The following is a 23,913-nucleotide window of genomic DNA, read 5'->3' as shown; positions in this document are numbered from 1 at the left end:
AGAGAATGTTTAACTTCTTCCTAAGGTGTTTACAGCTATGATGGGGGGTTTTGCAGATATGATGATGTTTCCGATTTAGGAGGTGCTGTTCAGAAATTATTCTGATTATATCCAATATAGGCCTACAAGGAGGAGAACCTGCTGACTAGAAAGAAGTTTGAGTTTCTTACAGCTGAGCCAGCTAGTCCATCTTGCCACCTTCCCCTGGGGATGGGAGATTTTAATCGCTGTGATTCTGAACTCCACGTGGTCTCTATGCTGTGAAGCTACGTAAGCATAGATTACAAACTCTATAATTAACTTACAGATATGGTAGAACCGTCTATTTAAAATGGTAGTGTCACTACAAAACTTGCCTTTCTGTCTCTTTTCCTTCATTCACTTGTGCTATGTGGCTCCGGTAGCTTCTTTGCATGAGACAGTAACCGTTAAGTGCCTGACACAAACCATAATGACCAGTGAGGTGTGTTTCTGTAACCCTGATTCTCCTTTTCAAGTCATTTTAAGTCAGTCAGTGGGATGGGAGTTACAGGGGTGTTTGTAGCTGTCACTCTAGCACTACTCTGTTCCCTTTTAGAAAACTTTTACATAATAAATAAAGCTGCTGTCACAGTATGTTTCCTGTGTTTAAGAACAGATGTTTGCTGCAACATAGGAGCTAAAACCTCCAGGTACTTGACAGTGATTTAGACTCATTGGAGTGCCTCGGCAGGCATGCAGTGTTTGGCTGCAGCCTTCTTTTCATTGTGGGGGGAAGAGAGAAACCATTCCACCTACAAGCCAATGTCCACAGACCCCTTACCTGTCATAGACCCAACAGGCTAGAGCAGCTCACATGGAACACGATGTAAACATGATAGCATAGCTTTGGAGCCACTTTGCAACTGGGTTTATTGCTGCATTTACATAATACCACATCTGAGTGGAGATACTCCCCAAGAGACAAACTGGTGCTGGCTTTGAGCTCGGAGTGTCCTGCAGACACACAGGCAGAACTTCCTGGCTCAGGATATTTGATGGGGGGGTTCGGTCTGGCTCCGTGCTTGTGTGACACCGTGACTGCACTAAAAAAATCCCTCTCTGAATTGAATAGGAACAAAATGACCTGGTCAGACTGTACAGGAGGCAGCGCAGTGCATCTCAATGATCAGATAAGAATTTTTGTTACAGGATCTGCTGCCTGAACAAAACCCTGCTTTCTCTATAAGGCAGCTACTCTACTAATGCATATAGGCTACCATAGTTAATGTTCTCTCTTTTATGGTGTATTAAAAATATCAGTGCTCTGACATTCATGTCCAACTCTAAATACGCTTGCTACAAGCTGGGATTTCAGTGGCTTCTGTGAGGTGCTTTAGATTGCATGAATCTAAATTGAACATACCAGGATTGTACTCATTTCATGGATCAAGTCGAGTGTAACAGGAAGACAGTCATCAGAAAGGCAACAAGTTACTGACAGACATCTGGCAGGCAATGAAAAGGAAAGTCATGAATCTGCTCCCTTACTTTCCCTTTCACACTTTTCTGTTTAGATTAACAAAATCTGCATGGGAAAAATCATGAACTCATATGTAGAAACATATAGTTCCACATATATGGGCTATACCTTAATGCAAACTCTTCTGTCCCATTAATAAGTCCCCCATTGTTAACAATAACTCATCCTCCAGATTGCAACAACTAAGAAAACATTATATTGATAGAAAATACTATTGAAATGTTGTTGTGGGTTTTCATATTCTGCAATTCAGTTTTATCCCTGAAAACAAACTACTTGGAAAAGCAACTAATGGTGTTCAGCATTTGAGAGTTATATTAAATACAAGTAGCTATTTGTACCCACAGAGGATGGAGAAAAGAAAGATAGGAAAGAAGTTAAACTCACTAGGATACAATGCAGAATGAAAATACTTTTCCCCAAGTTTCATAATAACCGTTCTGGACTAACAAAACTTTAACTTGCATCATCAAGACAAACAGTAAGAGGAACAGTATACAAGAAGAGGTGTAAGAAATTAGGCCAAGTCTGGGAACTAGCCTTTGACAAGGTCTTGTCCCTAAAATGCACACACAACTTCAATAAATTTCCCAAGTTCTCACTACTGTATACAAGGGAAGAGGAAAGCAAGAGGAGTATTTTTCTCAGTTCCTATTTACATTGATCAAGAACACAAGGCAAAAATACAACTAAGGCAAAACTTTATTTTTTTTTTTTTTTTTTGGTAGAAAGAAAAATGAAGCAGTCTTACAATTAAGCCATATTTTCTAGGTTTCTTCTGCAGCAGAACCTTCACCAAGCCTCATTAAACTGACAGTCTTACTCAGTGCATCTTGTTTTCAAGTAAAGCAAAAATACCAAGTGAGATTACAAGTGGCTATTTGGAATATTTCTTCTGACCGTGGCACCCAAATGCCCATTAAAGGGGGATAACAGCCACCACTATTTTTACTCACCCACTTCTTAAATTGTATCAATCGTACCAAACCTTTTTCCAGTTGCTACCCCACTTATTTTTTCACTTTGCACAATCCCAAGTATCCGTGAAATTACTGCATTTTTCTCAGTTCCACAACTCGGCTCTTGGATGCTGGCACCTAGTTCAGAAACTGCTGTCCTAACCCAAATAACGTTAAATTATTATACATTTGAAGGTCAGTACAACGTACACATACATCTTCACGCTACACTTGCCTGTTAGGCAAATGCAATATTACAGTATTAATGTTACTTGCACTTAGGTAAAAGCAGTACTCTTATTTGTCTGCAAAGCAAGAGATTTTGAATGGTATTGTGAATTACATGTACACGTGTTCCTTCTGTAGTCTCATACTAGCAATATGTATACACAATTTAAGCAATGAAATGGTTTTTAGCTTGTTCTGTGTACAGGACACTTGCTACATGCCCTAATAGTCAGTTATCTGAAAAAAAAAAAAAAAAAAAAAAAACCAAAACAAAACCAAACAAAACTGTGTAGTAGTGCTTTAATATTCATTTGTTAAAATCCAAAACAGCCTTATGTTAGCTGTTAGGTAGTTACCAGTCTCTTCCAAAGACACAGAGTAATAGAGAAAAAATTCTATCCTTAAGCAGCATCTGAGAAAACAACTTAATGTAGCTGCCACTAAGTGGCAGCAATCATTTAGGCATTTTTGGTATTGATACATCTCTTTGTCATATAATTTGTGCATTAATCAACAAAAATGTAGGCCCCAATCCAGCAAATACTTGCGTGTGTGCAAATGCTTTTCTTCCACGTGCAATATTTCGAGTTAAGACTCATCAGATGAGCAAAGTTAAGAACTTGCATAAATCTTTACAGGAGGGGAATTCTTAATGCATAAAACTTAACTGTATTATTTCACAGGACTAAGATCCAATTCTAGATTTAGAGAACGTAGGAAACACTCCTATAAAGAACAGATATGTTGCTTTAAGATAAATGCTTCCAAAGCCAACAAGAGCCACTAGAAATGTGTGTGCCTCCTCTATGAACACTGTAATCCTACTTGGAGTAATGTGGGTCCAGTCTTGTTGCCCCAGCTCCTGGCTACTGCATGAGGAATCAATAAAGTGCTTGTCACAAATTCCGCAGTTGTGGAATAAAATAAAATTTAAGTACCTTCAGAATGTTTTCAGATTTATAAACTATGAATTAAGGGCTGATGTCTGATCCCAGCATGTTTCCCTGAATTGATAACAATTATTACGTTCTTCATTCTGAAGATAAATTAGAATTCTGCTAGGAGTAGGTAGATTTCACCTTTGTCCCAGTCAAGTCACCCTCTGCCTCCAGGGGAAAAGCTTAAGTGGATTTTATTTCAATGTAAATGTTCATGCTTGACCAAAATGTGATGCTCATGCAATTTCACAAGCACCAGCATTCAATGTGACAGTTAGCTTTGTTTAGTCAAACATGAAGCACCAGTATTGTTTACAGTATATCCACTCTGAATTGTATTCATAATTTGTTCCCAAATGCACCATAATCCTGAGAAGTCTTGCTTGCCCTTTGACCCTTCCTTTGATGTGGTTTGTTCCTCTTGAATAAAGTATCTTTGATATTAGCTTTGATATAAATTGTATTGATCTTTGTGGCATCTTCTCATTAACACACTTCTGAATATTTAAATTACTAAAGCTTTCTCTTTAGATAGATACATACATATATTTTAAACTTTTTGCTAGCTTTCAGATAATTAATCTATGAGAACTGGCTTAGACTCTATGCTCTCTGTAGAGAGCTTCTGTATGCTCCTCATACAAAAACAAATGATGGTTTGAAATATCTAGCCATGTGTTTGGATGATTTTTTTTTTTTTTCTTAAAGGCTTCGGTGTTGCTTATATTTATCTTCCAGTCAGCTACAGGATAATAGCAACAGCAAACACATTGACAATGCAGTTCATTGTTCGGTTTTCCCATCTCACTGTGCAGGTTCCTAGAAGAGATTATTACAAAATTAAAATAGAATGCCAGTATCTTTACTACACTCACTTTATTGCAGTGTAAATTATGTCTAATTAGTATGAATAATTCAGCTATGATTTAAGGTAAATACTATTATGTCATCTTGGCTATAAATGGACTACACTCCTCAAAACATTTTCATTAACTTGTAAATTGTTTACTGCCTAACATGAGCCTTGTATGCTTAAGACAGTTTCCAGGAAAACACAATTTCAGTATCTCTCTTTAAAAGCTGGACTTGCAAAAATCCTTGAAAAATCTCATACTGAAATTGGCAAGATAATTAGAGGAGAAATCAGAAAAAAGACTGGATCAAATACATTCTTGTGTATTTACCTTCTGTAATTCTTCCTCTTCTACTGTATTAATGCCTTACAAGCCAAGGAAACATGAAGATTAAACTGCACTTGTCTACTTACCTTCATTTTATGATTTTTTTTTTTTTTTTAACATTGGTTTGACTTTCTAATGCCATCTCTATTTTAAAGTTAAATCTTGGTACCCTCTTCTAAAAAGACCTTTCTGAGTCTGTGACAGACATAAGATTATTTTAATCTTGTTTCCCCATGATACTTTGAACCTGGGAAAAAATGCATTTAGAACTAATTTAGAAGCAGTAAAACACATCCAAGGCCTGGCTGATAGTTAAGCAACTGAAACACATACTGTTAGTCAAACTATTTCTGTTTTTACCAAGTTCTGTCCTCCTCCCAAGTAGCGCTGCCCCCTTACAGCAGACAGGCAGATATGTTTAGGAGTACCCACTTGCATTTACTGCGAGCAATGTTTTACTACCTCTTCAACTAATCTATGGGTACTGATGAGGATTGAATGTTTTGACTCTTGTTTCAGAATGAAGGCATTTCTACTCCTGCTTCTCATAATTTACAAAGCAATTGGTCTTAATGCAGGCACCGACTGCTAACAAAATATTTCTGCTGGGATTGTAAACAAGCATCTATTCCTGGAAGCTACTGCTTCTACAATCACTCTTGAAAATGTTCAACCTAACTATTACAACTGAGCAGTAAGTAACATTTCTTTTAGTACAAATTTTTAATCTGAGTGAGGAAAGTTACCATCAGTTGTAGTATCCCAGAAGCATGAGCTTGCTGTGTGAAGACCAGCTCCACTCTTCTGCATCACCGCACAGGTTACTGCAAGATACAGTCATAAAATCAAGGAATTAATTATTAAAGCAGAAGAGGTGAATCATTCGGTACTTCTGAACTCAAGCCTGCATAACATTTTCAAATGGCTAGCAGATGGCATTCAGCTAAGTCAAAACCTTTTTTGAAAACCCCCTCGCCCCCAGTATTTTCCTCAAGAACTTGGTATCCATTTCACGATTATTTTTACTTGCATAAAGACAATGGCTTTAACAAAATCCTTGCTAATAGGATTATGGTTTTTATCTTTTAAACTACTTAGATATGGCGTGTGTCATGTGCACCTCAGAACGGGACTGCAGGTGCTGTCCTCACAAGCACAGCAGAAGTTGCACTTGATGAGAGCTGTTTCCCAAAAGTACTGGTTGACTGCTCCCTGAAACCACACTCTAGTAACAGGCAGCATTTCTAGACTGACCTGCAGTGGCCACAAAAGCAGGGACAATCTGAATCCAAGAGTTTCAAAACAGAACACAGTGCAAACACTTGCTATTACATCAATGCTCCACAAAAGGACCAAAGTGGGTTAAACTGCTACTTATTTCCATTTCCCTTCCACAGATGTGCATATAATGGGACATGACTTAGCGTACAGGACTAAAGTCTTTCAAATGTCTGTATTTACAGGGAGCTTAATCCTACTGAAAATTTTATTTAAGATAAGCAATTATTTCCTGAAGTGATACCAAAAAGTTGATATTATTGTTTTGGGGTTGCTTAACAGTCACGAAAGACTGTGTAACGTGTCATCTTCTGTGCTAAGTGTTGCTAGCATGTTTAGCCCAGGTGAAACTGCCATGGTTTTACCACAGGCATTACTAAAAATCTACATAACAAAAGAGTTCAGGTATCTGCTCTGCTTTGTTTACTGTTTAAAACTTTCTATTGAATATAGCTCTGCATTCAAGTGAACCTTTCAGCAATTATTTATTGTGATTGTATGTGGTAAAAGTATGACTGCTTGTACTTACCGATGTACTTGTATGTTTTTCCGAGTTTTACCAGATGTGTCAGCGCCTGTTCTACTATAGCAGCAGTCCACTGGTTGACTTTGTTGTGATTATAATCTGCCTTGCCTAAAACACTTTCTATGCACTAAAATAGAGGGGAAAAAAAATAGTTACAGTAAACATACTTCAAAACGTAGAGGTTTAAAATGTCTTGCATAATCTGAGGAATTTTATCTGGCAATTGGATTACTTTAAATCACTTGAGCTCATCAGTATCAGTTGCTGAATGGGAAGAAAAATGATCCATCTCAGAAACTTATTTTTAGTACATATTTACCACATTATTACACAGAGAAAAATGAGGCTCTGACTGAACATTTCTAGTAGGAAAGACCTTAGCCATACGCTTTAAGTACCAAGTTTTAAGTGAGTGGATCTATTTACCAGTGAAGATACTTGCACATCCCACTGTTCCTAATGACTGCCTACTCCAGCTTGGCTTTCCAAAGCTACTGTAATGGAAATGGTACTACTCAAATCAATAATGTCAGCTTAGGCTGGCCAACCTTTCAGAGCCTGCGAGCAATATACCAAAATCTTCAGAGCTAGAGCGACAACAGTGAAATGCATACCCTAGCTTAAAAGATGAGGAAGATATGAGAGAAAGAGAGAGATACTCAAGGGTCGTATCTTGCAGCACAAGAAGTATCTGAACTGCTGAAAATTGCATGTTCTCCCACAGCTACAGATTGGCCAACCCTTGTTTAAACTTAAAAATGACTGAACAGAAATTCTCCTCTCAAACTGTAACTCTTAAACTGCATTCTCCTGTGCTGATGGATACTTCTTAAAATTGAGAAATTCAGTTAAGAAATGCTTACCTGGAAAAGGTAAGTAAAATAAAACCATGTTCTCCTCTGATTCAGTAAGATGAATCCCACGCACTAACCACCCACTAACAGGCCACGTAAGAGACTTGTGCCCCGGATCTTAAAAAGCCCGATTAGTTCTGATCACAGTGTATAAAGCTGGACGAAGGACTCAATGGGAACAAACATTCGCAAAACAGAATAGAAGACCAAAGAGGGACAACAAGATCCCTCAGGGATTTTGGTCCTTCCAGAAACGTACCCAGTGGTATAGCTCCTCAGCTCTGGTTAAGCTTTCAATCGGCGGCAGAAATGCTTGGCTTTACTCCCAGCGTCTGCAGACTCTGTCATACCGTATTTGACCTTTCAAGGCAGGGACGGTTACATAAAGGGTTGAATTGTTGTTTATCTGACGCCCAAGAGCTTGCTGTTGTGTACTGGAGCAGTTCTGAAAGTGCAGTCCTTTCCCTTCCTGACAGGGCAGGTGGGAAAGGACCTGCAGAGCCCCTCTCGGAATTCCTTGCTCAAAATGGTATTTCCCTGCAAAACCTGACAGCATCTGTATGCCACAGGCTCTTCATTAATCACTTTCCAGTTACTAGGTATTTAATTTTGACCATCAGGCTACTCACTTTCAGCCTGCTCTTTTTGTGTAAAAATTGTTTTTCAAAGCATTGCTAGAATAACGAGTTTATGTAGTACAACCTCCTGCTCAAACCAAGGCTAACTTCCAAGTTTGATCAAGTTGCGCAAGGCCTTGTCGAGTTTTAAAAATCTCTAAGGATGGAGACTCCACAAGCTCTCCCTGCAACCCCTCTAGTGATTAACTACTCTCTAGCTGGATAAGGGTGGGGGGGGGGCACAGGGAATTGGAGTGAATTTCCCTTGCAATTTGTGACCGCTGCCCCTCGTCTTTCCACTGTAATTCAAATTCTGTCTCCTCTCATCCACCTTTTCCTCTTCAGGTAGTTGAAGACAACAACTAGATGAAGCTTAAAGCAGCTCCAAATGAAACTCTGTCTTTACTTGATATAAGTAATACTTTCATATAAGATTGAATTTATCTGGGACGGTCAACGAAAGTAACTGCTTTCAGTATAGTGCAAGGTAAGGTAAAGAATTTCTTTGAAATACAGCTGTTAGCTAAAACCTACCTCCTTAACTATGTTGTGGGCCTCATCAGCATTGAAGATCATCTGTAATAAAAATTAATTATTATTATTTGATAGAAAAGTAAACAAATGATGCGGTTTTACTCTAAGTAACACGTTATGATCAAGCCCTGTGTCTGGTTATTTGCATTGTGTAGTCTGTTAGTATAACGCTAAAATCTTCCTTTTTTCCCCAGCACCATACATACGTTACTTAGTGTGGTTTTGCTAGTCACATTTGAGTGGGTCCAAAAAGCTCGGTCCTCAGTGAGCTTGGAAGCAGGTTCAATTTACACTTTCTGTAAAGTTTAAATTCCACCACTGTCTGTGCTGGTCATGGGAATATTCTCCAAGACAAAAAGTTAAATGGCAAATCTTTTCCTCTGGGTCTTAGCCTGGGTTTTTACTGGAGTCACAGATTTACTAAGAGCCATGGGTTACATCTTGCTGCCAAATGATAACACAAGGTTTTGCAACCCTGGTATCAAACAAACTGGTTTCCACAGTCATTAGCTTACCCAAGTAACTTTCTCAAGTGCAGAAAAATCTTGCAAGCTTCGATGCCTCCTATTTTCTGCTCATTCCTACTCATCAGCATTTAGCTCAGCTTCCAAAGGAAACACGGCATGCGCCGTTGTGCCATCTGGCTCTTCACAGCCACGACTTTCAAACACTTGGGCACGGACAGAAACCTCAAGGGCAATAATGTATATACGAGCTTTTTTTTTTTTTTAAAGAAAACTGGCGGCTGGAGACCCGCAGGAAGGCCCCTGGGCAGGGAAAGGCTCCTCAGTTCTGGCAGGCAGGGATCAGCCTGCAGCGCAGACCGGGCCCAGCACTTGTTGGTGGTTGTTTATTTGTTGGTTTTTGGTTTTTTTTTTTTTTCCTTCCAGGGGTGAGACAAGAAAAATGGCCGCAAACCGACAGCACCGCGGCGGGCGGCAGCACCCCCCAACCCCGCTTCCTCTTCCCCTCGCGGGAACCTCCCGCTCCCGGCGCTGGAACAGGCTAACCGAAGACCGCGGGCAGCCCCGAGCCGGGCCCCCCAGGTACTGCACGGACCCGGGGGGGTGCCCGAAAGGACGGGGAACCGCAGGTCCCCGCTCACAACCCGCCCGTACAACTACCGCCTTCCACCGGCCCGCGGCAGCGCTGCCCGCCGGGTTCTCTCGGCCGGCTCCCTCCGGCGCGGCGGAGGCAGCCCGGGGGCTGGCCGGCGGAGGGCCCCGCACCCTGCCCGGGACACAGCCCGCAGCCCCTACCTCGTCGTTATGGGGGTGAAACTCCTCCATGGCCCCGGCGCGGGCGGCGGCTGTTCCGGCGGCGGCTGCGGGTCCTGCGCGGCTCCGCCTCCGCCGGGCTGGGCCGGGCCGGGCCGGGCCGGGCCGGGCCGGGCGGGGCCTCCTGCGGCAGCGGCGGGCGGGCGGCAGGGCCGCCCTGCAGGCGCCCGCTGAGGGGAGGAGGGTAGGGGAGGCCGGATCTCCGCGGGCCGAGCCGAAAAGGAAAGGAGTGGACGGCCGGCCCGCCCTCAAAGGCCGGCCGGGCGGGCGATAACCACCCGCGGGCACCCGGGCTGGGGCCGCCCGTGGGGGCCCCCGGCGCGGCCGGTGCAGTGCTGGCGGGGCGATGCCGCCTCCCGCCGGCGTCTGACCGGCTTTCGGCAGTGCCGCGGCAGCCCCGCAGCTTGGTTTGTAACTTCGTTGTTAGGTGTGTGCCCCTCGGTGGGCGCGCAGAATTCATCCCGGCGCGGTTCCTCCGGAGGAGCGGTGACACCCCTGCCCACCGCCGCCCTCCTTTCCTCGCTGTTTCCGAACGGATCTGTGTCAGTTAGCTGACACAAAGTTGCCGTTGGATTTTAATCACGGCAAATTGCAATTTCGGGTTCTTTTCATTCCACTTTATCATAAACAATTGATCCCGAGCTTTATTCGACTCAATAAATACAAATACATCGGATCTTTTCTCTCTCGCTGAAGTTGCCTGGGAAACAGGAAAGACGCCTAGTACAAAACCGTGCAGAATTCTCAAATGGTGTGGGTTGTTATTTTTTATTTGGGGGGAAGCTCTGGTGTAGATTCCCCCCGTGATACCTGAGAGAGAGGACCACGGCTGCCCCACTTGCAGCTTCAGTTTTGGTGGCGTATGTTTGGACAGATAAGATGCTTACCTTACAAGAGGTTCTCTTGTTCGGTCTTAATTGTACGCTCATTGGAAACAGTCTCTTTGAAAAACATGAAGGTACAGGGGGAAGCAAAGCTAAACCTTTTTATGTTGCCTTGCTCTCAAACTAGCTTTCATGGCTAATATTTGCTAATGGCTACAGCAAGAGAAGACTGACCATGAAGACTAAATCTCCTTAAGGGCAGTTCTTTATGAGCAAGCGCGGAGGGATGTAGTCATAGGAAAACACATGAAACAAAATCTCCTTCAGTCTAAAGTTTGTTGTGTTATGACCTCTGCCGTATTTTCATGGGCTAAGCCAGGGATAAAATGGCATGTTTATTTTTAAAGAAATAAAAGCTAGTAGAAACACTTGTATATACACTGGCATCCTGTAGACAAAGCTAACAGTGCTAAAATAACTTACCCTTGGATCCTGTGCATTTTTTATTCTGTGTCTTTTCAGGGATCATGCATCTTTACATCTGTATCTTTGGATGCAGTATACTATCAAATGAAAATAGTTTCTAGACTATTTTTCAGTTCTGTTTAGAAATATTTGAAGAAATACATTCCTTGAAACATTAGCAACAATTATCTTGGTGAATTCCATGGAAAATAGAGAGGGTTCTTGAATGACCGTTGAGTGTGTGTGTGCGTGTGTAGGTCCCAATGCAAAACCATTACCTATCCTTCCTCCCCCACTACCCTTTACAGATAGGAGAAGAGCAGGAGGTCTGAGGAAATTATGAGTCCATCAGGCTCAGCTCAACATCCAGAGAGCCATTAGAAAAATAACAAAATGATGAAACAATATTCATCCAGGAAGTGTTTACAAATAAACACCCAGCATCACCCATGAACAGCCAACACAGATTTGTCAAGAGTATATGTCAAATAATCTGATTTTATTCTTTGGTAGGACAGCTGGTTTAATGGATGAAGAGGAAATAAATAGTAGGTGTGTTATTTTGTAACAAAAGTGTTTATGCTCTCCCACGTAGGAATATATCATCTACGGAAAAAGTAACCAATCCTTCCTAATAAAGCGTTATCAAAATAGGAGGAATAAACACAAGGAGATGGGTTTGTGCCCCAAGAGCTAATCAGCATTAGTCACAATAACTGGAATCATGGACTAAAAATGGTGCTTATAAAAGCTTTTTAACGACAGCATGTTGAAAGAAGTTACAAGCATGTTGAATGACAGGATCAACTTAAAAATATTGAATAGGCTGGAGAAATCAACAAGAAGAAATTTCACAAAAATATAAAGTACTATCTGTAAAACCAGGACATCAAATGCACAAATACAAAATGGGGACTAATAGTCTAGTCAGTAGTGCTGCAGAAAAAAATATGGAATTACAATAAATAGGAACCCAAGTATGATGTTATAAATAACTAAATACATCGAATAACACCACAAAGGGCACCAAAGGCAGTTACATTGTTCTGCCTGGTGTTGATCAGGCATCGAATGTAACTCTCAGGCCAGTGTGATGGCAGGACGGAGACAGAAAAGTAATTCTTCCTGAAGGCAGCAAGACCAAAAGGAAGCTTAGAAAATGTGATTTGTGGAGGAACTGCATTTGTTTTATATTCCTTGGCCAGTCTTCCTTGTAGATGTCTCTGACTGTGTAGTGATTTACTGAAAAAGGTGATTAATGGGCCAATGTATGGTGAAAGGTAGGACAAGAAATAATGGCTTTAATTTGAACTCAGGAGATTAATGTTAAATATTAGGAAAAAAAAATCCAAGTGTAAGAGTAATAAAGCACTGAAGCAGACTTGGTTTGGAATCACCTTCGCTGGATCAATAACACATTAGATAGCATCTGCCAGGCATCCAGCTAGCCTTAAGAGAGGAGGAGGTATTAAATTATCTTTTGAGATAGTTTTAGACTTATATTTATTCAACTTTCACAACTATTGAGTGGTCATTTCCCTTTTTTTTGTAAGAGATTCACTTTTTATCTAATTTCAGTAATCAAAATCACCGATATTTTTCCTCTTTTTTTCTTGAGAATGACTGATGCTATTACTGATTTCACAAGAGCAATGCTAAATTGTAACAAGGAGCCAGTACACTTTTTTTCAAGGGGAGTTACCTGATAACATTGCTTAATTCTTTATCACACTACTGTGAATTGCAAACTGGAAAATGCAAATGGATTTGCAGTGTAATTAGTTCTGTGAATTGTAATAGGAAATGCAAAAAGTGCTGAAAGAGGTAGCTCAGAAATACAACCCTAAATTTGAAAGAGCTGTAGGCTTTCATCATTCAAATGCAGAACAGGAGCTCTTAAAAAGACAGAGAATAAACAGAGCAGCTCAAATAATTTGTTGATTAAAAAGCAAATATTTGAAGAGAACTTGGCATACTGGAGAGGTGGCAGTCTGTGCGGGCTGCGCAGATCCTCCACTGCGTGAGCAGAGGCAGTACAAAATGTGAATACCAATGCAGCCAAAATAATATGCCTCCTCTGTCACTTTTTCCTTTAAACTGTTGTAAACATTTTAAACCTTCACATCTACCTTAAACTGTTGAATACAAAATCAGTAGAATTCTGGTATTTAATTTTTTCTGACTTAGTTCCTAAGCTATGTGTGGCCAGATGCCGGAGGAGGGATCGGCGTGTGCTGCTCTTGTTCTTGCTCCCTTCCTACGCACTCACTGCTCGGCACCACAGGGAACGGAGCGGTGGATTAGGTGGACTCTTGGGCTAATCAATATAGCAGCTTTTGTGTTGCTCAGATCAGGGATGCTTGGCCCTAGCAGAGGTTTTAAAGATTTGCTTTTCTGAATTTTTTTTTTTTTTTCGGAGAGTTGTTTTAATGTTAACTGCAGCGACTCGCTAGAACTTCTTTGAAGAGCTGAGTGCCCACTCAACAATTGTTTAAAAAATTCTTAGTGAATTGTCAGAGACATCGCTATTTCCATAGCTACAAATGGTCTGTCAAAGCGGATTCTGTATTTTTTGGAATTGTCACGATACTGGAAAATCACCTTGCGATCACGAGTGAGAACAGGAGTACAGTGCCGAGCCGGTGCAAGCGCCTTAGCCCAGCCCCATGGAACAAAGCGTGGAGCTGGAATTGCTGCTACCGCATCCGCGCGGTGCTGCCTTCGGTCCGTTCGGCTGCTGCGAGCAGGGTGTTTGCTCAGTGCCAAACTGGAGTGCCTGTATTGCAAGTCCATGCTGGCTTCCTTAGAGGCTGATTTGATTTGTCAGGTGAGCTTTGTGATACGGCAAGATACACGGTCAATTTTAGGGTTAAGCTTGACCAGCTGCCACTGTTATATGCCCTAAATATTTATTGTCTGTAGTCAGTGTTTAAGACATACATCAAGGTAGAATAATTTTCCAGTGCTACTAAGTTTGCATAACACCCATTTAAATGATCCAAAACGTTAACATTAGCGTTATGACATCTGATAAATGAATAAATAGGAAGTTTTAATTCTTTTTCATGATTAATATTACTTGGATTTTTATAATGTTATTTTCTGTAAGTATAGCTTACATGATATGTTTGAAATGAGAATGAAGCAACAATATTTTACTCAAGTTAGATATCTCTTCTAACTCTATAGGATTTTCTGATGCTACATATTTTTAAAAAATTCAGTAAAACCATAATTGGTAAAAGCAAATGATCTAATGAAATCTCTTCAAAGGAACAAACTAAAAGCACATGCTAACTTGCCCTCTGCATTAAGTGGTGTTTTGATTTATGTGCTGTTTGTCTTTGAAAGTATGGTGCTACGAGCTTTAGACTACACGAACACAACAGGGCTTTGCATTCAGCTGCTTCTTCTGAAGGCCATGAGGGCTATGTTTGTTACGGGAATGCTTTCTGCTTCCCAGGTATTGATGTTTAGGTGGCATCCTCATTTCATCTCGGGAGTAAGTGGGTTAAATAAGTGCCTTCCCTTTCCCGTGCTGAGATCCTCTGCCTCCTAGCACCCTGGGCACGCTGCCCAGGCAAAACTGTGCCATTGATAAACAGGGCAGTGGTCTGCGCGGTTGGTGGACCAGGGCTCCTGTAATGTGCTGCAACACATCAACAGGTAGCTGCAGATGAGTCTGTGGCACTTGGTACTAAAAGAAAGCACTTGGAGCTCTTTCCTCAACCACTCCTGACAGCTCTTGTATGTTCAGGTGACCAGAGAGCAGCCAGCGGGGAGTAACCTTGCTGGCTTAAAAAGAAAAGCCACTATCGGAGAAACAGAACCGAGGGACAGTGTTGTATCTGAAGATGGTACAGACAGGGTGGGCCTGAGACAGACAGACTAAACGGGAGGAGAAGCATGGTGGGGAGGGGACAAGAAGTTGACAGCCAGCATGGAGCATTTTGGAACATGAAGCCCAGTGTACCTGAATTTCAAAATGCCTCTGCTGGTCAACAAATAGCTGTGAATCCCACTGGCAAAATGAAAGATACTCTAGCATAGAAAAAAAGTCGCACCCCTTCTTGCAATCCTAAGACTGAATTTTTTCTAAAGGCTTATCACAAACTAATGCTGCAGCCATTCTAATATGGAAAGTCAGAAGCACTATTCCTACGCAACATAGAAACTACCGTGCCAGAAGGGAAGGAGAGCGCTTGCCTCCTTGACTTCCTAAGCTTTGAAAATTATTCTAGCATGAAGCAGACAGAACAGTGTCACATCCTTGTGCCCAGGCAACTATACAAACATATTTCACTTGGGATAAAAGCCGATTGACATTCTGAATTTCTGTTCCATGGGAAATGCTGACATTTCAGACCTTACAGTTTGGCAGAAATTCAAATTTCAAAATGAAAAGTAATTTGTGGGAACTGGTGACCTGCTCACTGAAGGCAATATATTTGTTGTCGCTTTTGTGACAGGGCAAAGCAATCCATGATCAAACCAACTTGCACTGGCCCATATCTACTGTCTATATGGCACACGCTGGAGCTAGCAGCCAACTGCTACCACCAAGCATATCTGCAATAAAGAAGTAAAAGTGTTCGATGAACATGGAAGGGGGCATTAACAAAATGTAGAATGGGATTGTCTGAAGAAATGAATGAAGCTGTGCATGGCAGTAATTTATCGGTTCATTGAACTACTTCAGGAGAAGCTGTCACCTGCCCTTAAGGATGCTTGCAGTATTTTTGTGTTTAGAAAACCTTCTACACTCCCCAGAATTAATGCTGAGGAGAAAAAAATGGGGGAGAGGGGAAAATGAAGAAAAGCTCTCCTGGAACAAGCTCTTTAATATTTTCCTTGGCACCAAACTTAAGAGAAGTATGTGACACATCTAATTAATCTCTCTAGGTTTTAAATATAAATGTTAGCCTCAAAGGAAGAGATAAAGGGTTTCAGGCTTGTTGGTGAAATCAATAGGCGGTCCTTGAGAACAGTTCTCTCTTTGATGGTTTTAGGAAATAGGCAAACTCTTAGCTAGGGAGAGAACAACAACGCTCGCAGCTTAACACAGCTGACTTTCCATTTTGTTTCTTCCTGTGCTGGCACAGAGGTCCCAAATAATGGCGCAGACCTTCTGTACTGGGTTTACGTGGCAAGGTGCTGGCGGTGGCTGGGGGGCCGCAGGGGAAGCCTCCGTGAGAAGACGCCAGGAGCTGCCCCCATGCGAGGTACAGCTGGTTCCAGCTTGCTCCAAAACAGACCTGCTGCCTCGCAAAGCTGGGCATACCAGCCAAGCTGGTGGTGCCTCTGTGACAACGTGTTTAAAAAAGGGTAAAAAGCACTGTGCAGCAGCTGTGAGAGAGGGGAGTGAGAAAAAATGTAAGAGAAACAGCCCTGCAGACCCCCAGGTCAGTGAAGAAGGAGGGAGAGGAGGTGCTCCAGGCGCCGGAGCAGAGATTCCCCTGCAGCCCGTGGGGAAGACCCTGGTGAGGCAGGCTGTCCCCCTGCAGCCCAGGGAGGTCCACGGGGGAGCAGATCTCCACCTGCAGCCCGGGGAGGACCCCGCGCCAGAGCGGGTGGGCATGCTCTGACAGAAGCTGCAGCCCACGAAGAGCCCATGCAGGAACAGGCTCCTGGCAGGACCTGTGGCCCATGGAGAGGGGCCCCACGCTGGAGCAGTCTGTGCCTGAGGGACTGCAGCCCATGGAAGGGACCCATGCTGGAGCAGTTTCTGAAGAACTGCAGCCTGTGGGAAGGACCCACGTTGGAGAAGTTCGTGGAGGACTGTCTCCCGTGGGAGGGGAAGAGCGTGAGGAGGAAGGAGCGGCGGAGAGGAGCTGTTACGGACTGACCGCAGGCCCCGTTCCTTATCCGCCTGCGCCGCTCAGCAGGGAGGAGGTAGAAGAGTCGGGAACGAAGGAGGGAAGTTGAGCCTGGGAAGAAGAGAGGGTTGGAGGGAAGGTGGTTTTAGCTTTGTCCTTGTTTCTCACCATCCTACTCTATTTTTAACTGGCAATAGATTAAATTAATTTTCCCCAAGTTGAGTCTGTTTTGCCCATGACAGTAGCTGGTGAGCGATCACCCTGTCTTTATCCTGACCGACCAGCTTTTCCGTATTATTTTCCCTCCCTGCCCTGAGGAGGGGAGCGATGGAGCGGCTGGGTGGGGGTCTGGCAGCTGGCCAGGGTCAGCCCAGCACGCCTACCACCCACAGATTACGGCAGCCAGGGCTCCCTGTGTACACCTGAAAGCAATACCTTTCTCCAAACCGCTAGCTGTGCTCTGTAAGTGTCACAGAACAACTGTCACCATGGTTTTATTCAGTAATACTTGGCAATTAGAGACACAAAAAAGGCAGGAGGGTGGAAGGTATTATTCAAAGGCCTTTGAATGTCAACTCTCTTAGAGCATGAGAGGAAGATACATGTGCTGTTTATCATTTGTTCCACTTCAGTCATTTTTCTCATGATTTGATAAATACAAAACAGGAGCAGCAGGAACAGCTAAAGAGCAGAACGATGAAGCAAAGTCCTAGCACAGATGATATGACTAGGCTTTCTCCATCCTATGTCTTTTTTCCCTTGTTCTGAAAGTGGTGCCTTTGTTCCAGTAAGACAAGGGAATGAGAATATATTTAAGTGGTCAAAGGCAAGGGACACTATATTTAGGACATATTACTAAGTTTTTACATTTATGCTAAAGCATTATTCTATATTAACACCTTTTGGACCGATTACAGCTGTAACTCTGAATTTAGAAATTCAATATATAATTTGTGTGTGTGAGTGGAAAAGACTTGGTTTCCCAAGTAGATCAGATGAGCATTATAGAATATATTTTACTTTTGCAAAAAAGTTAGCAAAGCAATGTGCAAGGCAATTTAGCGGGAATTGCTAGTGATCAAAATTTTAAAATAAATACCATAAAGCAAATAAATTGCATGTTTATTAACTTAAAAAAAAAAAAACAAAAAACCAACACAACAGAAATTGGCTGGGTTCAGTTTAGAATGGTTCCAGATCTATTTGTTCAAAATTTATTGAATGACTTCCTCCTACAGACCAAAATTCACCACAGATGGTTCATGAACAGTGTGTGATCCCTATATTGAAATTCTCAATTGCTTTTTCATTTACTTAGGTGCATGGGTAACCTTCAAAGTCAGAGAACCAGAAATAAATAGTTTTAGTGAAGCTCTTCACATGACAATGAAGGCTCATAAATTTGAATGAATTCTAAGACAACTCCTATTTGTTAAGAGTTTTGAAAATGGTAATGTGTGGCAAAGAAAATGACCTTCAGCGAGCTTATTGGGTAAACATCAGAGTGTACCAAGGCTGCCTGGTCACATGTTTCTAACTCTTCATTTGCTCCTGTTAAATCATATTAAATAATATCTTAAAATGCATGGAATATGGTGTTGTTTTAAATGTTATTCAAGCAGTCATCATAGTGCTGCTATAAGATTATAAATTATGAGAGCTTGTGTCCAAAAACTCCTACAACATGCGTGTTTGAAGATGACAGGTTTTATGATGTATAAACATTTAAGTAAAAATAAGAACTGTTTTAAAAAGTATTTGTTTAAAAACATCTAGTCTGTGAATTTTGTTATTGTGTAGTATGCATAAAAAATCTCTTAATCTTAGTCTTTTATAATTTAGAAATGCTGCAGTACCTGCTGCTAAAAGTGGGCACACTGCTCTCCTTTTCTTGAACGCAAGACGTTAGTTGCATGAAGGTTAAATAAAACATGTGTTTCTTTACTGTGACCAGAGCACTTATCTTTTCAGCTATTATTTGCTTACTGACTTGAAAATAACCCTTATAGGACTGGGATGCATTCCTGATCTTGTTCTTAATACAGCTCATATAAAACTCCATACCACTAGATGTTGAGTTAAAAACTGGCAAGAATGTTACATGAATGCATTTATATTTTGGTGATCTTATTTTTTTCTTGTTGTTTGGAAAAAAACCCCAAACACACATTACTTTTAAGACAGCTGAGCTGATGCGAAGGCTCAGTGCCAGCCTATGGAGTGGTCCAGCCCCGCTCCCCTCAATTTTCTTCTCAGGAGCATAACCCTGCCTTCCCTGGCAGAGGCTCCGGTCCTCCACTGACTCCTCACCTGGGGATGTGGCTCACTAAATCAGCAGCAACAAAACCTGAGTAACTTTCTGCTAGTTTTCTGCACTGGCTGGCTAAGAGGTCAGACAGGCAGCAGAGCAAGGGAGAGGGCAGGACACCATTGAGGAACGGCGGGTTTCATCTTTCAGTGCCTGCAGGTTATTAGACAAACGTAGCCTTTTAACCAAACATGAGCTCATTTTCCCCAGGTATCAAGAGATATATATTTTTTTTTAATAATCTTTTTTATATAGTAATTGTCTATCTGTACCTGTACTAGGAACTACTGTTAGGCAGCAAGAAATCTTAATGATTCTTCCCTGTCACAGTCCTGGTTTAAGGCAATGAACATTTATCCCAGCTAAAAGGGAAGAGACATTGAACATCCCTTTTCGTCATTCTGGCTGAAAGAATAAAAAACATTGTCCAGAGTACTGTCCAAAATACCACAGAAAAGCATGAAAAGAAACTATTTTTTTTTAGATTAAAGGGCTTCTCTGAACTGGAAATATAGGGCCTAGCCATTGTCTTCATGTGCTAAGGGAGGGATAGTCAGCAAGGAGAATGTGATTGTGCCTTAAGGACTCTAAGAAGCAGAGCTTACTTTGGAAAACAAGCTTTCTACAAAGCAAAAATGGATGTCTGCATAGAAAAGTGCCTACAGAAAGTATTATCTTTCTATAGTGTTCAAGGCAACACAGTTAGGCTGTGTTTGTAAGTCACTTAAACCATGTTGAAGAAACACTTCATTCAAGATGACAGCTTTTCTCTCAGCAAAAATTACTTCATAAGGTTACAACTGTGCACAAGTGCTTTGAGGAAAACATAATGCAAATGAAAGACAGACAAATTAGTGACTCCTGCCATGTCATTGAGTTTTCCAAAGGGTGAAGAATTCTTTTATAAAATAAATGGAAGTATTTTTCGCTGTGAAGATATAAGTTTGCTGCCTTAGTTATTTTTCCATAACCCTGTTTCAAATGCAGAATGCAGCTTCTTGCTTCCTAAGCAGTTTTTCTTGTCAAGGACAAATTGAACCAATTTATCTGAGCTAAAATGTCCTTTCAGTTTCTGACCAGAATGGAAAGCATTGGCGTATAAAGCCTGCTTTAAATCATTGGTGTTGGTGTTAACAAATATCTTTGCTGGCGGCAGAATACTCCCATAGATGAAAGACAAAGTTGAGGATCAATGAGTTGGTAGGCTATGTTAATCCAGTGCATGAACCCTGTAGTTTTATAGACTCATTTTCTGGCTGGCCTATATCGAAGTGGTACAGTAAGTCAAGATGATGCAAGGACATTGGTGAAATATCTTGACCCTAGAGTAGTTCAGTGACAGCAAACAGAGGAGAAGGGAGAGTTTTGCTTGGAACCCTAAAAATTTTTGCAAGCCACATATAATTGACAGGGCCTAAGGGTCCTATGTATGCATTTTCAGCCAAAGAAACTATGGTCATCTTCTAGAGTTTTAGGGAGATTTTGTTAGAAGAAATGGCATAACTCTTCACAGCTCCAGCAAAAATGTTGAGGTTAAGTGTGAGAAAAAATAATTAATAAGCTAGGAGAAGGCTGTTTCTGCTCATTCTCTATTGCATGGAATTTTAGTGCTGTTTTTGTTTTTTTCCTCCACATCATCTAAAAAGTCCTAAATCTTGTCAATTGGCAATTAGTTAGATGATCAGTAACATTTAGGTGACTTGAGCGATCTTCTTGATCAACCTCACAGATTTTATATATAGAAAATCAACTGGTTTCATGACATGTCTCTAGATTTTGTAAAGGCCATTAAAATTCTTTGCAATAAAACATTTGTGAAAAATACCTGTATTTTACTGATGGATTTGGTAATTGATAGAACTGTAGCTAGCTATTTTGAAGTAAAATGGTAATTCTAAAAAGTACCTCGCTACATTTAGGATGAAATTATATGTTGTGCTCCCAGTTTATGCTTTGCAGGTGCGTCATACATGTTCAAGTTCTTTTAATGGTTCCTTCAGTGTTGCCTGGAGGAACACTTCTCGATGTCCCACTGGGGAACACAGGGCACCTGGATGTTAACTGAACATTTCTTTATGCAGCATTTCATTCTACAGCTCTTACTCACTTTGTGTAGTTCTTGCTTGTGCAAAGAATGCCATAGCTGACACCAAAATAATTGTTTAGTAAATAGTACACACAGTAATGGGGGCTGTAAGAGCATTCCCTTAGCTTGCATGACTTCATTCTAGGCAGTAATTCAAATATTGGCTTAACATAGCACAGTGAGACGCCAATAAGTGCATTCTCTTTTTCTTTTAAATGTACTAAAGAAAAGCAGGAGCAAGTAAATAGATTCCTTGTTTTATGATGTGAGAAAGAGAAGTATAAATGTGTTGCTGCGTTTGATATATCTCCAAGTCTGCTTTTAACTTCTCCTTTAAGAAGACCAGGAGACACTGTAGTTACCCTGAAAAGCTTTTTGTAAATACCTGCTTTTCTAAGTCTTTTCACTGGCTGAAACAGAAATGGCCTTGTCTCAGAAGAGCTAATGACATCAGTTCCCCCTTTTTAATTTCTAAGCCTGTGACATATAATTTTCCTGTTCATGTAGTAACGAACATTAAGAAAAACCTTAAATAATTGCCTTTTCAAAATGTTGCCCTCTTGTACAAGAGAAGGCTTCATCGTTCTTGTATAACATTGTCTGCATCCTCATCCTGCTTTTGACAACACTTGTTCAGTACAGAGAGGAAGAGAAGGCTAAGACGACAGTGAATAACTGGAATGAAGCTTGAAAAATATTACTTTTCTCTCAGAGGTAAGTTTCTTGGCTTTGTAATAAGAAAACCTCTTCATGTTGCGTAAGTAAAAATGGTGGGGCAAGTAAGCTCAGGGACAAGAACCTCTGACTTGCAGCCCAATACCCTTGTTATAAACACAAGATCCCAGTCCTAAGAAAAGCAGGTGGGTCCGGATCCCATGGCTACTTGGTTGCACTAATCTCATGAACATTTATGATGCACGCTAAAAAAACCATAGCTGACAGGGTTATGGTGAATTCCAACAAACCCCATATGTCACATGCTCATCAAGCAGGAATTGTGAAGGAACAGGCTCAAATGAAATTAAATATGTTTTAATAAAATTAAAACAGCAGGCATAATAACACTGATTGAATAAATCTGTCTTCTTTCAAGAAGGAACGCTGAATGAGCTGACAAATGGTTTAAAGAAACATAGTGGTCCTATTGCTTCTGCAGCAGTTACTGTATTTCTTCTTGAAATGTTATATTGCCTTACTATTCATTAGTGCATCAAACCAGGCATTTTTTTCAAATTATAAGTCTGACTTTTTTCCCCTTTTCAGTGGCGGTGGAGAGAAGCACTTCAGTATCACAAGCCACATTAAAATTTGAACAGGGAGCCTTTTTACAGAAATGCCAAAAAGTTCTTCATTTAAAATGCAGAACATACAAGATCTCAAACCACTGAAAAAAATACGCAGAAACAGGGCACTCGTATTGAAGTATCTCCCATAACTTTCTGATCGATGGAAGGCATTGCTGAAGTCTCTGGGTTTTTTTATGAAGACCTTCACCAAGCGACAGCTCAAAACCTTGAGCAATAGGAGTTAGTAAAAAGTACAATCCCCTCTCTTCATTAAGGCTGCAGTTATACTTTTGGAAAATAATCCAGGGAGTGCTCAGGTGGACGATGAGAACTCGCATATCTCAGCTTCCTTGGCAAAGCTTTCTTTTAAAATTTTGTTCTCAAATTCTGCTCCTGGCACCTATGTTATTTAGGAGTGAAATGTAAATAGTTATCCCACAGCAGCTCTCGCTGTTAAAAGCTACGGGTGTTTATTTAAAAAAATCTCATTTCTATTTCATGCTGCATGATTTCTTACTCAAAACCTTTTGGTTTAGCGAATTGCATCAATAGCCTAGTTTTCTGATATTTACTGATAGATTAGATTAAGGTGAGGAGAAATAAAAGCTTGCAGAGCACTCTCTAATGCTACCTGAAATGAAAGCAAACTAAGTGTTGTTCATTAACGTTATTGAACTTAGCTCTAATTTGTGCAAATTCTTCACATTTGGAAAGATGTTGTGGCTGTATGAACCAGGATATCAATAAATGTCTAAGTTCTTGATTTCTGGTGCATGGAGTTAGCGGTTGCGTATCCAGAGAAGAAAACCGACTGGAAAACCGCTGTCCCAGAGGACAAGAGAGTTGCCATAGCACTCTGGAAAAGGGCCACGAGTACTACGAGTCATTCCTAATAAAGCTACAGCCTGGAACTGTACTGGGGTAATTCTTTACAGTGATGCAAATGTTACTGATGGAGATTGAAGCCACCAAAGAAATAACAGCAAGAATACTTTACCTTTCTTCTAAACAGGCCACAGATTTCTGTAATCCTGATTTATAAAGCCCTCGTTCACGTGGTCTGTTATGGATCACAAAGGGCACTTAATAAATATGGATTGGTATGGGGCAGTGCTACTGAAATAATATGGGGTCTCCAGTCTCTAAGAGTGGCTGCTTTCTGTTCCAAGAGAAGCACAAAAGGTCTGTGATGTTTCTCAGAAATTCACCTTGTAGTTGGGTATCCTGGGTGGTAA

General features: G+C 41.2%; 1 protein-coding gene across 1 annotated transcript; it reads right to left on the bottom strand.

Moving 5' to 3' along the window:
* Nucleotides 1–2,185: 2,185 nt before the first annotated feature.
* Nucleotides 2,186–10,008, bottom strand: DYNLT3 (dynein light chain Tctex-type 3). Its single transcript, XM_030020472.1, has 5 exons — nucleotides 9,876–10,008; nucleotides 8,617–8,658; nucleotides 6,615–6,738; nucleotides 5,554–5,631; nucleotides 2,186–4,445 (listed from the first exon to the last, which is right to left on the bottom strand). Exons 1-5 carry the CDS (start codon nucleotides 9,903–9,905, stop codon nucleotides 4,369–4,371), a joined length of 351 nt encoding a protein of 116 aa, XP_029876332.1. The 5' UTR covers nucleotides 9,906–10,008; the 3' UTR covers nucleotides 2,186–4,368.
* Nucleotides 10,009–23,913: the final 13,905 nt, after the last annotated feature.

Source organism: Aquila chrysaetos, chromosome 7, assembly GCF_900496995.4.
Source record: "Aquila chrysaetos chrysaetos chromosome 7, bAquChr1.4, whole genome shotgun sequence".
Taxonomy (NCBI): domain Eukaryota; kingdom Metazoa; phylum Chordata; class Aves; order Accipitriformes; family Accipitridae; genus Aquila; species Aquila chrysaetos.
The sequence above is the reverse complement of the archived record's forward strand: the minus strand, read 5'-3'. Positions and strand labels throughout refer to the sequence as shown.